The sequence below is a fragment of the Empidonax traillii genome, unplaced genomic scaffold (assembly GCF_003031625.1).
Source record: "Empidonax traillii isolate 1590-97213 ecotype Southwest subspecies unplaced genomic scaffold, ASM303162v1 scaffold313:size1145282, whole genome shotgun sequence".
Lineage (NCBI taxonomy): Eukaryota > Metazoa > Chordata > Aves > Passeriformes > Tyrannidae > Empidonax > Empidonax traillii.
The window spans coordinates 507,821-520,943 of record NW_020955506.1 but is presented as its reverse complement, the minus strand read 5'-3'; the positions used below and the strand labels follow the sequence as shown (position 1 = coordinate 520,943).

The following is a 13,123-nucleotide window of genomic DNA, read 5'->3' as shown; positions in this document are numbered from 1 at the left end:
TTTATGTCAATTTTTTAGGTTTTCTATTTTCCCATCTTTTTATACTTTGGGAAGATACATGGAATTCTTTATGTTTTTCTCAGTAAATCTAGCAACATTTTTCTACAGAGAAACCTAGCATCCATGAATGATACAAGATGTTTAAGAAGGAACTGGGATTTGTTTTACAACAGAATCTGGAAGATAACACTTTAAATAGATAATGAAACTATGATTTTATGCATGGTTACTGAGTTCTTAAATATGAGGACTTTCAACTTTACATAATTGTGGCTTTTCAACCTATAATAACATAACTTAGTTGTAATTTTGGTGTCAGTTGCTAATGTATGTAGCTTGAAATACGAATATAATTTATCTTGCATAAGGAAGTGGTTTATATCTGTATTTCTAAAATTGGAACCTAGCCACAGCATTTGTGCAACTGATAAATATCTGCCACTCTACCACACTGAAACAAAATTCTTAATAATTACCATGGAAATAAATTAATTAAGAGTACAGAACTGAACACACTGTTTATCACAAACCTTTGAACTGAAATTGATTAGCTTTATGTATTATGAATCCATTAAAATATCAAAAAAAAAATGTATTTTGCTTTTCGGTAAGTGAGGGATGGGAGACAGATGATTTCCTACTGTATCTGGGTTTCAAGTTCCTAGAAGATACTTTTTGAGCTCAGTCTCACAAATTACACAGTACTGATAAATTAGGTAAAAGAAAACATTGCCATTAAACTCAAGGTACGAAATTATTATACATTTTTTTATGTATTTTTATATAAAAAATTACAAGTAGCAAGCATATGACACAGAAATGGAACAGTAACAGCAATAATTGTGAATGCATGCTTTTTACAATGTATCTAATAAAGGGATTTTTGCCAACTCAAATATTCAGTAACAAACATGCAGATTAATTTCTCAATGTCAAATTCAGTCATATTGCTAGATGCTTATCCAACAAACGCTTCTATTGAAATGATTATGAATGGCTAAATACCTGATTTTAATAAATTGTTCCTGAAATTGGGAATTTAAATTGTAACAAAAAAAAAGAGAGAAAAAGAAAAAATGACTGATAACCATAATAACCAAAGTCTTATTGCCTTCTAGTAATTTTACTCAACACTGATTGCTGAATTTTGTCATGACATGAGAATAGCTGGTCAGACAGAGTGTCCATAAAACCTCTAGCTGGTGTTTCCAAGGACGATAGTTTCACCTTTCATTGTAGCATGTTCAAAATCACCCAGGAGCGCACTATTCTCAAGCAGTCTATATAATGAAAACAACGTACATATAACAAAAGTTCAATGTAAATCTTCTTCCACATATCACAAAACATACAAGTAGAAACCAGACATAAAATATATAAACTTAAATAAAACTATCATAAAAAAAAAAAAAGGGTCAGTCGTAGGAGCTAATTTCTTCCTCAAGTTTGTAGCAAATCTCCAAATATATTTAATAACTAAGGAGCACTTGGTGGCCAGCAACAAAATTGCAAAAGAAATATATTACTGTGCAATGGGAGTATCTTGCTAAGGAATTAGGATATGCCTATATTTCTTAGATTTGCATAAAGGCAATGAAATTAAATTAGAAAATTTTCCACTATTTCAGACAGCTGAGATAATTCATTATAAATTTTTCCATTCAGAGTTTTCATGACTGCATGAATAGTTGTCTGAAAGCAAAAAAAAAAAAAGTTAAAATATGTTCTCTGAAGAAAAAATGAAGAAAAATATTTACTTAATCTATCTACAAACAATAAAACCATTAATGGATTCTTTCACTGTAAAATTGCTTTATACATATATACACATAAAAATTATATACACATATCTATGTTTATATATACACATATGTAAACTGAAAGGCTAGCAGCTATCTATAAATCCATCATCAACATCTGAGATTATTTTTATTGAGATTAGGTGCTGATAAAAATTATGCAAAAAGAAAAGTCTAGGAAAAGACTCAAAAAAGTAACTTTAATTTGAAAACATTAACATCAGTGCTACAGAATCTCTAAATTTATCAGTACTAGCACATAGTCTTCCCCCAACTCTTCACATAATCTTCCCCCAACAACCAAAATCAGCTAGTCCCACATCTTACTGACCTGAGTTAGATTGCCAAGTTTTACATACTATTTCACGTGCTGGGACTCTAAATTTTATTTTCATAAATAAGAAAAAAGAAACAGAAGAGCCATGACTTTATAATGTGTTTTGAATGAAGACTGAATTTAGTGGGGCTGATTACAGCACTGTCAAGAATAAGCAAGTAACAAAGTTTGCTTAGTTTGCAATGTTTAAGTGGTCATCTGTCTTTCAGTTTCCTTAGTATTCAACCCCAGCTCTCTCCATATAAGGTGATATACAGTTTGAGACCTAATAAGCATTTCAGAAAAACAACTAATGAAATGGAAAGCAACAGATGATTCAATTTTTGTATAGATAAGTTTACTTACCTCAGGTTTGTCTCTTAGACCCTAGTGGTGTTGTACTCAGACTCATGTTTGCTTAGAGACCCAATGAGGCAGAACCTGGAATGTTATGGCTATTTCATTCAAAATAATAGTGTTTGCATAGAAAAGAAGAAATATATGTATATACATACTTAATAAACAGTACACTTTGATAATCTGACCAATATTCACGAAGCAATTTACATAGGCATGCAGTTAGATTAAAATTTTCAAATAACTTTTTTTTAAAAGAGACAGAAATGCCTTAATGTGCAAAGAAAATATGGAGGGCATGTAAACAGTCAAGAGAAGAAGTACATAAATAATGCATGCAGGAGAAAACAAAATATATAAAAAAAGGTTATGTGTGGTTTTTAAATAAATTGTTCATAAATGGTTTTGTTTTTCTTTTACTTGTAAACTTTTAATCATTCATATTTACAGTCAAAGTGCAATATATTGAAAATATAGCTCTTTTATTAAAAATATCATGCTAACTTTGCTTTTTTATTGAAAGCAAAGATTCCTTTTAACTTCATTCTTATATGTAAATATATAAGTTCACTATGATGCCTCATGTTCTAATTTGTCTATCTATCTTAGTATGACAAACAAAAATACTGTGACTAATAATGGAACAGATACATTAAAATTTGAAAATATTTTTATTCATTATATAAAAGTTAATGTTTTGAGATAAAAGGAGTTTCCTTACCCCAGGATTGTGATTCCCATTCTTGTGTCATGCACCAAAATGGATACATGTATTTTTTATTTATTAATGTATTGATTTAGAGATGGTTAGATCAACAGTGGATTATACTCAAGGCCACCTCAGTTACAAGGAAACCACAGATATGTGGCTTTTTCAAAACTAAATTCACACAATCTTCTTTGGTTTTTAAAAACTGTACCTGTTCTGTGTTGGTCTGTGTATGTATGCACGTGGGTATGTGTAAAATAGTAAAAATAAAAGGAAGAAATAAAGCAGATACGTAAAGCTGAGATACAGGATCCTTCAGGAACCAAGGAGGATAGATGAGAGAGAGACAGGAAGAGAAATAGTGTAATGGTATGTACTATCAGTAAACAGAAATTTAAACAATAAAGAAAGAAGAAAAAAAATGTCTTTACTGAATAAAGAGGGCGTATGTTTGGGCAATCAAGTCCTTACACAATAGTCTTCATCAAAAATCTATTGATACTGACCGCTGAACAGATTTATCATGTCTGGACAGCCTGTGACTTGTGGTTGGTACCTCTTCAATTTCATCTATCTCACACGCATCTGCAGCATCTTGTGAGTAGCTATGCTTCATGACAAGGATATTTCTCCTGTTCATGGGTTGAACAAGTGGTTTTACAGGCTGGGGTTGTATTTCTGTCAAGACAGAAGCATCTCTTGTGCTGAGGTTACTACGGCTGCCCTTAATGCTAGACACTTGTGATCCACAGTGATGGTCATGAATGCATTTTGAAGAGGATCTCCGCAGTTTATGATAATTTTCAAAGTCATCTGCAACATCAGCAAGGTCAGCTGTAGTCCCTGTCCCTCTGAGGGTGCATAATTCGTAATGAGGAGGCTCAAACACCTCCTGGAACACATTTTGATCAAAGTCTGTTTTCCTTTGGACAAATTTTTTACGAGGCTGCTTGATCTGTACTATAACAGATAAAACAATGAGGATGATCACAATGCAAGAAGTCACCCCAATTATAGTCCCACTGGTATTGGTAAGTTGGTCCAATAGGTTAGCTTTTCTTTTTTCTGTGTGACAGTAGGAAAAAAAAAAAAGAGGCACAGCATTAATTGCAGTTCAGGAATAAAAACAATCATGATGAGTTCACAGATTACTACAAAGCTGAGCCTAGTATATGTCTGAGTTCACTTAATCAATCTCATCAACAAAAGAGAAAAGAGAAAGAAATCAGGTATTCATGAAAGCCAAATAAACAACACGCAAGTCCTCTGTGTGCCTATTCACTTGGAAAGTTATTTATTCAGGGTATATTGCAAGCTTAATTAATGGCAAGAATTATATATGCTTTTTTATAAAAAGCAACCACCGTAACAAGCAGATGGCTTCAGTGTCACCTCTGAACTCCATTTGCCTGCTAAAGCCCCCAAGACTGTTACAGATGTTCTCTTCATTATTTTCTGTCCCTTTCAGTAAACATATGCAACTAGGACATTAGGACCAATGAAAGAACAAGATTTTACAGGATCTAAAAAGAAATTCTTCTTTGCGTTGTGAACTGTGGTGAAGTCCCAGTAATTGTGAGCTGACTGGGACTTTTGACAGCCCTCAATGAAAAAGCTAAATCAGGAGAAAATAGAAAAGTTATTCAAACTGAGATTTTAGAAAAGAAAAAACCAAATTGGTGCAAGTTATTTCTTTTTTTTTCTATTCATTACCAAAACTTTTCTAAACACCCATAAATACACAAGAGCTGATCATGTCTACTACCCTTTACTCAAAGGTCTCTAGTAGGTTAGACAGCAAATTCTGCATTGTGAATGATGATAAACAAAAATATGCAATAAAATAATAAAAACAAAACCAGTGTCACCCTACAGTTGTGCATCTCTCTCTGTGATTTGCTTTCAGATGGCTGCAGGCACATGAGATGGTGACTGAGCCTTGTAGAAATTCCAGCTGAAAGCATTCTCATCCTTCTCTCTCAGGCATAGCAAGGCTCGACAACTGTGATTAAGTTTCAACACCCAGTTTAGTGTAATTTTTCTTGGCAACCTAAAATATACCAAAGAACTTAACAAAAAGCCTTTGAAATGAAAGTTATTGGCACCAAAACAGTAACATCCATCTCTTCAGAATCTGCTAGATTCCAAAAATTAACTTTTCAGTACTCTCCATTGCCTACTCTTACCCAGTGTTTTTCTAACTGACTGACACAGACTCTGGAGAAAAAGCAGCACTGCAGCAAACAACCTTTTTTTTTCGCTGGCATCAGCAAACCTTCTTTTCGTAGTTAGAAAAAAAAAGAGGATAAACGCACAAGACCCAGTAAAAAGATCCTTGGTAAAGGAAAGACGAAAATCATTCTGGAAATTAAAAGAGTCATGAAGGTTTTCTGTTGTCCTCTGTTCTGAAGAACTACAGAATGAATAATTATTTCCCAGTTGTATGTTTAATTTCTTTGAAGAATATTATGCTATGGCACAGTTTAGCTGTGTTCTTTTGAAGTATGCTTTCATTTGTGTTTTACCCTCTTGCACTGCTTGTCAGGATTTTACAGGCTTCAGCAGACTTATGGGCTGAGTACTAATCCACCTCATTCTGAATTTTTTCTTGATTGGTTCCTAAATTTGGCATATCCCATGTTTCCAGGAACAAATCTGCATCGAGGGGGATGGAGGTGGATGGGGGTGGGCAGGAGGGAAGCAAACTGTCTCCCAAGCCAGCAATGTAAGTTAGTTAAGCTCTTTCCCTGAAGACAACACAGATGCTGACTTTTTTTTTTTTTTTTTTCCCCAGAAACACAACTACATGTAGAAACCATTGTCAACACATGGTTAGGAACATCGCTCCCTCCCTATGAAACAGACATTACACCTGATTTCCTGTCCTTGTTTCTTGCTCTTCAATTTCTCTTGATTATAGGTGGATTTCTTTGTTTTCTTGCAGTGTTAATTTCACTTCACCTTGGTTTTTAAAACCACAAGGGCTATTATGGGCATAGCACTCAGCTAAAAGACACCTGCTACCCATCCATTACTCCACTACAAAAGTACCTATGACAAATGAACTGAAACATTACTTTTAATTATACTTTAGACTGTATGGGAAACAGAGACCAAATGATCAGAAAGCCTCCCAAAAGCGTATAGCCAGACAGAAGAATGTAACCAATGCAACACCACACATAATGAATGTAAACACTTCAAGTAAAATCCATTGCCATTTTTTGCCTCCCTTTGTTTTCTCTATTGCTTGATGTACGCTTCTCCTGAATTACTCTTCCTGAGTTTTCACACAACTGGCATATACTTTACAAGAAACTCAGGATCGTTTGCTGTCTCTCATGCCGTGTAAATGATTTGGCTTTTTCAATCCTACACATTACCTTTGCAGTGGTTTTCATCCCAGGGATATACACAGTTCTGGAGTCCATTGCAGACCAGTGTATTATTTATACACATATTACTATGGCAAAAGAATGCGTTGGCTTCACAAGGGGCTAAAAACAAGAGAGAAAAAGTTGATATTAAGTAGCAAATCACTTAGTGCTCTGCAACACACACATCTAGGAGAGGTCATGTAATCTGTAATAGGTTAAAACTATACAAAACAGGTTCCTTGACCATAATAATTATTTGACATGTGGCGCTGACAGCACTGAATTGATAGCCACACACTTTTATTACTCTGTGGCAAGAGATTTTCAATTCTGTCAAAGATTACTGGACTTTCCCTTAGCCTGCCTGTCATGGTTACAGTGGGTTGACCTGTTAATTGGCCTACTGATGAGGAGTCATTGATGTGTTAACAACAATTTTAGCCACAGATCCAAAATACATCATCCTATGGGCTGCTAGGAAAAGAGTTAACTGCACACCAGACATATTCAGTGTATAGGAAATAATTTCTTTTAAAGGTCATTGCTGAAGCTCAAGCTTTATAAGAAAACTTGTGTGGCTCAAATAACTCACTTTAGGGCCCCTATAAATGATGCCTGAGCATTTATACACAGATAAAGTAAAATTATTTTTAAAACCTTTTAGTAATGAGAAAGGCTACGGTTAAGAAGCACCCCTTTGATCACAAGTATGAAGATTAAAAAAAGCAACAGTCTTCAGCGTCCCTGAAGACCATGGTCTAGAAGATGCATGCAGATTAAAGCTGCAGGAAAAAGGCTTTACTGATGGCCATATATTATTACTGTGAAGAAGCTGCTTGGAGGCCTTCAGAAGAAATCACACATGCTGCTAATCTGTGTTTTTTACAGAAGTGTTGGGAGATGATTAGGTGTTGGCATTGTGAAGCTACTACTCCAAAAGTATATGACACAGTAAATTACTCCTCATATTTCTTTTATTAAAACCAAACCAGAAGACTTTCCTTCACTTAGAAGACCTACAAATTTTATCAGTGTTGAATCAGTAAAAATTAACTCCTTACATATTTTTTTTCAAATATCCCAAAAGCATTATTATAATTATTTTTAAGGGAAAGTTAAAAAAAAAACTAAGACTTAACTAATCAGAAAGAAGTCATGATGCTCATATTATTGATACTTTGAATTTGATGCTCCATAGCAATTATTCTCCTCTGCAACTTTAAAATCAGTTCCTATGACAACGTATATGCACAGCGCAGAGACTGGCTCAGAGCAGACAACTGCTCTAGTGATCTGCAAACTAAGGACAGCACAAAGTATTTATATTGTAGAACTTAATGACTCCATATATCACATCAAGAAATCCACTTTTCAATAAGTGTTTAAGTTCAGATATTCATAACTGACTATAATGGCTTGTTTGGAGCAGTTATGGTCTGTTAAATAAATAGTAAATGCCATCAAAATCAAAGTGTACACCCTCAAATATGTAACTGCTCACTCAGACATAACAGTATGCATATACTTTATCTCTTAGCCAATGCTGAAGACATCAACCAGCTCTTTTCTGTTCACTGTTAAATTTTTTAAAATCTGATATACCATCTCCTAAGGTGCAGTGAGCCTGATGAGGTTGTAAGTTTGTTACAGAAAGGATTCTACTTCAAAATGGACAGAAAGAACAGCACATGCCCATTAGAAAGGAAGGGTACTTTGGGACCGTCCTTATCTATCTGTTGCTGTCATTTGGGGAGAGTGAGGTCTGAGCCTGGAGGATACTGTGTCACATCATGATGCGACACCTCATATAGATAACACGTTAGACCATAATCATTCTTCCACACTAGTTGTTTCCGGGTGAGGTGAGGAACTTTTGGGACTGGTTCTTTCCAACATGCAAAAAGAGTCTCACTGTCTACTCTAAGAAAAAAAATGTGAAACAGAGGAATAGAATTATGGAAAAGAGAAACCTAAGAAAATGTAAAGAGCCACCCATTCAAAATACATAGTAATAGGTAGGAAGTGTGCAAGAAAATAAGACCTGAATGGAGGAAGTACAAGGAGTGACATGGGAACAAGAGAGGAAAAAACCAAAGACAAACCAACCAACCAACCAAACAGGAGAAACAAAACCACAAACAAACAAAAAACCCCAATTGCAAGATTGGGATAGTCTATGCTAATAAAGCCACAGAGAAGGGAAAAAAAAGAAAAAAAAAAGAAAAAAAAAAAAGAAAAAAAAAGACAAAAACCATTCAGAGTGGCATAAAGGACCTTAGAAGTGAAACTAAGGGAAAGAGTGCTGTCTCTGAGTAGGTGGAACCTCCTACATGTCCATGACTTGCTTTTTCCGCTTTAAAATCAGTCTGATTTAATCCTAAATGCACCTTCAAAGAAAGGATTAACAGCGGAAAAACAAATCCCAAAATAAGAGAGAGCAATTTAAAGGAAGAAAGGGTAGTTGTGCAAGACAAAAATAAAGAAATTCAATAGTGGTGATAAGTAGAAAAGGAGAACTAAAGGAAAGTGGGTAGAAAGTGAAAGGAAGAGGAAGAAAGAGAGAACTGTAAAGAAAAGCAGATGTCAGGCATTCTACACTGAAAGAAATAGCAAGATCAAATGAAAAATATTAGGAAATGTTTTGGACATGAGGGAAAAATTAAGGTCAATAAGAAAGACCTTTCTTGCAGATTTAAAAAGAAGGAGTAATTATGCAAAGAGATGTCAGGGAGATCTGGAAATGAAAGGTAGGAGAAAGAAAGAAAAATTAATGAAAAATCCAGTTTTTCTGAATTGTGCTGTTGAACTGTGGATGAACAAAACGGTAAGCGAATAAATGTCAAAACAAGATAAATAGTGATGCAAAGCAATTTCAGAACAGGTACAGCAAACTTAACAGGAGAGAAACACAAATGTAAGATTCAGAAAACTAATGACAAACAGCCCTCTCTTTTTCCTATTCATAAAAGTAGTCTCTCTGTGGTCCCATGAACCTGGAGTGATTAAGATGGACAAAAGGCCAATATATTTCCCCCGCTCTAATTAAGGCTTTTTGCTGGAACGAATGAAAGCATCTGGGGCAGCTGAAAACTTGTCAGTCACATTGTACATTGGAGGAATTCGTTTTCTTGCCCTTGAAAAGGCACAGCAATGAGGTCTTGGGATTTTGCATCAAAGACATTCCGGTAATAGCAAAAAGATAAATGAACCTGTAGTAAACAGGATTCTTTTATAGTGAGATGGATCTGGTCCTGATGCTTTCCTGAAGCTGTTAGAGAACTCAGGATGGGAGTGGAATCAAACCATCAAGGTATGTGACATCAAGCTTGTGTAATCTTTTCACAAAAGGAAGACCCTACTATCATTAACTTCAACTAGATATAACAGCACAAGCATCTCCACACAGCAAGAGCCCTGCTCTATCACTCTGTGGTTTCCCCCGTGACTATATAAATGCCCTTTATACGAGAGAGCAGCAGGAATAGAGAAAACTCACTCAAGCAAGGAGCCAAGTGAGAGTTATTTGGTCATGATTGGTGAAAAGTCCAGTGTCAGCCCACAGCTACCAATATTATACTTCGTGTCTGGACTACTTGATCAGGGTCAAGAAGTCAATGAAATCAGCTGGAAACAGCCTCACATTCACAGGCCTGGTCCTTATGGGGATTTTAACCCTGTGGAGGGCAGCACAGCAGGGCACAAGCAATCCAGGAAGTTTCCAGAGTGCACTAACTTCCTGACATAGGTAACCAAGGAGATGATGAAGGTAGCTCTGCTGTGCCTCATACTTTTATGAACAAGAACCAAGAAAGGATGTGAATGTCAGGAGTAGCCCTGGCTGCAGTGAGTATGAGATGGTGAAGTTCAGGATGCTGCAAAGAGGGAATAAGTTGCCTAATATTATTGTGAAGCCACTACTGATTATCTCTTTAAAGTTGTGCTGACTGGGGCCTCAGCAGGCTGAACGTCACGCAGATCAACTAAAGGAAACGTGAAGTCCTGTCCCTGGGAACGAATAACGTCATGCACTAGTACATGCTGGGGACTGACTGTTGCAAAGCAAGTTTGAAGAATAGGTTCTGTTATGGAATAAGGTGACCATGAGCCATCAATGTGCCCTTGTGACAAAGAATGCCACGAGAATGCTGGGCTGCATTAGAAACAGAATTGTCAGCAGGTTGAGAGATATGATCCCTCCCCTCTAAGGCTTGAGACTTCGGACATGTGAAGAGAGGCTGAGAGACCTCAGACTGTTCAACCCAAAAAAGAGAAGGCTTGTGCAGGCTCTTGTCAATGCATACAAATATGCAGTGGGAGGGAGTAAAGAAGAGAGAACCAGACTCTTCTCGGCGATGTCCAGTGACAAGACAAGAAGCAAGGAGAACTAAACGAAATATAGGAAATTCCCTTTAAAATCCAAGAATAAACTTCTACTTTGAGGCTGGTCAAACACTATTCAGGAGCTTGTTTACCAGAGAGGTTGTGGAGTCTCCATCACTGGAGACTCCAAAAACCTGGATACAACCCTGAGCACCCTGCTGTACCTGACCCTGCTCTGACCAGAAGGATTGGACTAGACCGCATCCTGGAGTCCCTTCCAACCCCTCCATGACTCTCTGGAAAAGGAAACTTCATAATTAGATTAAAAGTAACAGCAGGGAACACACAATTATATTATTTCTCCTGTGTTCCAAAGCTGCCTTGAGTCAAACTCTGCCAAGGTACTGGCTTAGAAATAGGTGAGATAGCATATTCAGCACAATGAACAATTCATAACAATTATAACAAACATGAGCAAATTAGAACTACACATATAATTCAAACTGATGTGTTTTAATAAATTTAGGCCTCTGATAAATTCTTTAATTTTTACAGTATGAAAACACTATCATCTAAATTAAATCACTAATTAAAGAAAAAATATTATCAAATGCTCTTTTTCTAGACTGGATTTGAACTGATAATTTTAATATAAAATTATAGTTTGTATAAAATCATATATACAATGAAAAACTTCAAAAGTTTTCATTCTATTTTTAATGATGATATTTTCTTTTTATGAATGTGTGTGCTATGAGTAAGAATACCTTGTAACTTAATATACAAACAAATTTTATAGTTATTGAATTCACTCTAATGAAAAATAATCTTCTTTGCAACAAGTATTTATACTCAACACAAGATGGTGCCCTTATCCAAGAAGATACATAAGCAAGTGATTTAACAAGAGTAAAAATGATATTCCAATCTTTTTCAGGTTTAGGAAATGTGTACTTAAAAAAACCACAACTACAATAACAACCTTATTTCTATTATTGGCCATATATTTTGTTTCTAGCACAAATTAAGAGATTGTTATATTATTCATATTTCCATAAGATTACCATCACAGTATTCAAAAAAGCTTGTGTTTAGTACTGCTTTTCAAATTCATAAAAATGGAACCAATGTAGTTGTCTATATTTTCTTACTATGGAAATGTTTTAGAAATGCATGTGTCCATATACTTTTTCATTTATTAATGAAAAATGAATATTTTAATCCTGAATAACCTTAATGCAGAGAAACGTAAAGTGTATTAATAGTTCTGCAATGTGCTATTTTAACAAAGCAAGATGAAATAAAAGCAGCTATAATTTATATTTAAAAATATAATGATATTGCTTGCACTTAAGACACTAAAATAAATAATCACAAGTAACGTATTCCAATTTACCCTATAAAATTAAAATATTTAGAATGCAGTATAGAAATAAATATTCCATGTTATTAAAGATTACTATACTATTGTGATATTATCACATTAATAGCAAAATACTTTGCCTTTATGCATTGAGCATAATTTTGTTGGCTATTTCAGTTACTTTGGATATAAGATACAAATGTGGCCAGGTCAAAACATTTTTACAAGATGGAGTAAATAGCAGACTTGTTACAGAACTGATCTGAAGCCTGGCTGTTCCACTTCAGTGCAGTGCTTTCCCCAGTGTATTTACACTATTTCTTAGCACTGCACAGAGTTAGTGTAACTCCTTTGCTTCTAGAGTGTGAACTGGCTCTGAGCAACCTAGCTTGGGTGCCTGTGTCATACTTCATTGAACTGTGTGGATTTACCCTCTGAGCCTGTTTCAGCGCAAGGATTTCAGGCCAAGATTCGATAATCTTAAACGAATGCCCTACACCACTTGCTATTTTTAGTCTTATCTCTCTTTCCCTCTTCCCCCCCTTCCCTTCTTGTCATAACATTTTTGAGAGGTCTTGCTTCCTCCTAAGGGTAAATGGGAAAATTCTGAAATTTTAACAATGGTTAGATGTAACAAACATTTTACACTGAAGTCGTTAGACATTTCACATCTACTCCTCATCTTCTCAAGAGAGCTCATTGCATCATGCTCTGCACATGAATTCTTTAAGTACAAATCATTTGGATTTTCCTGTTGTTAATTCCTGGAAAATAGAGCTTTCTTTCCTCCACAAGAGGAAGAAAAAATAAATTCTTCAAATGTTCCTTGAATCATCCTTGAAAAAGAAGAAGAACTTTTCTAGCAGCCTCTTCAAAAAAAAT

The 13,123-nt window shown here is 35.2% G+C and overlaps 1 protein-coding gene across 1 annotated transcript in view; it reads right to left on the bottom strand.

Moving 5' to 3' along the window:
* Nucleotides 1–270: 270 nt before the first annotated feature.
* The window catches only part of NETO1 (neuropilin and tolloid like 1), a 62,572-nt gene continuing 49,719 nt past the window's right edge, over nt 271–13,123 (bottom strand). Inside the window, exons 8-11 of the mRNA XM_027891262.1 lie at nt 6,565–6,678; nt 3,688–4,246; nt 2,482–2,556; nt 271–1,280 (exon numbers count right to left, since the gene is read on the bottom strand). Coding sequence (XP_027747063.1) covers nt 2,496–2,556; nt 3,688–4,246; nt 6,565–6,678 — 734 coding nt within the window. The 3' untranslated portion in view covers nt 271–1,280; nt 2,482–2,495. The remainder of the gene's footprint in view (nt 1,281–2,481; nt 2,557–3,687; nt 4,247–6,564; nt 6,679–13,123) is intronic.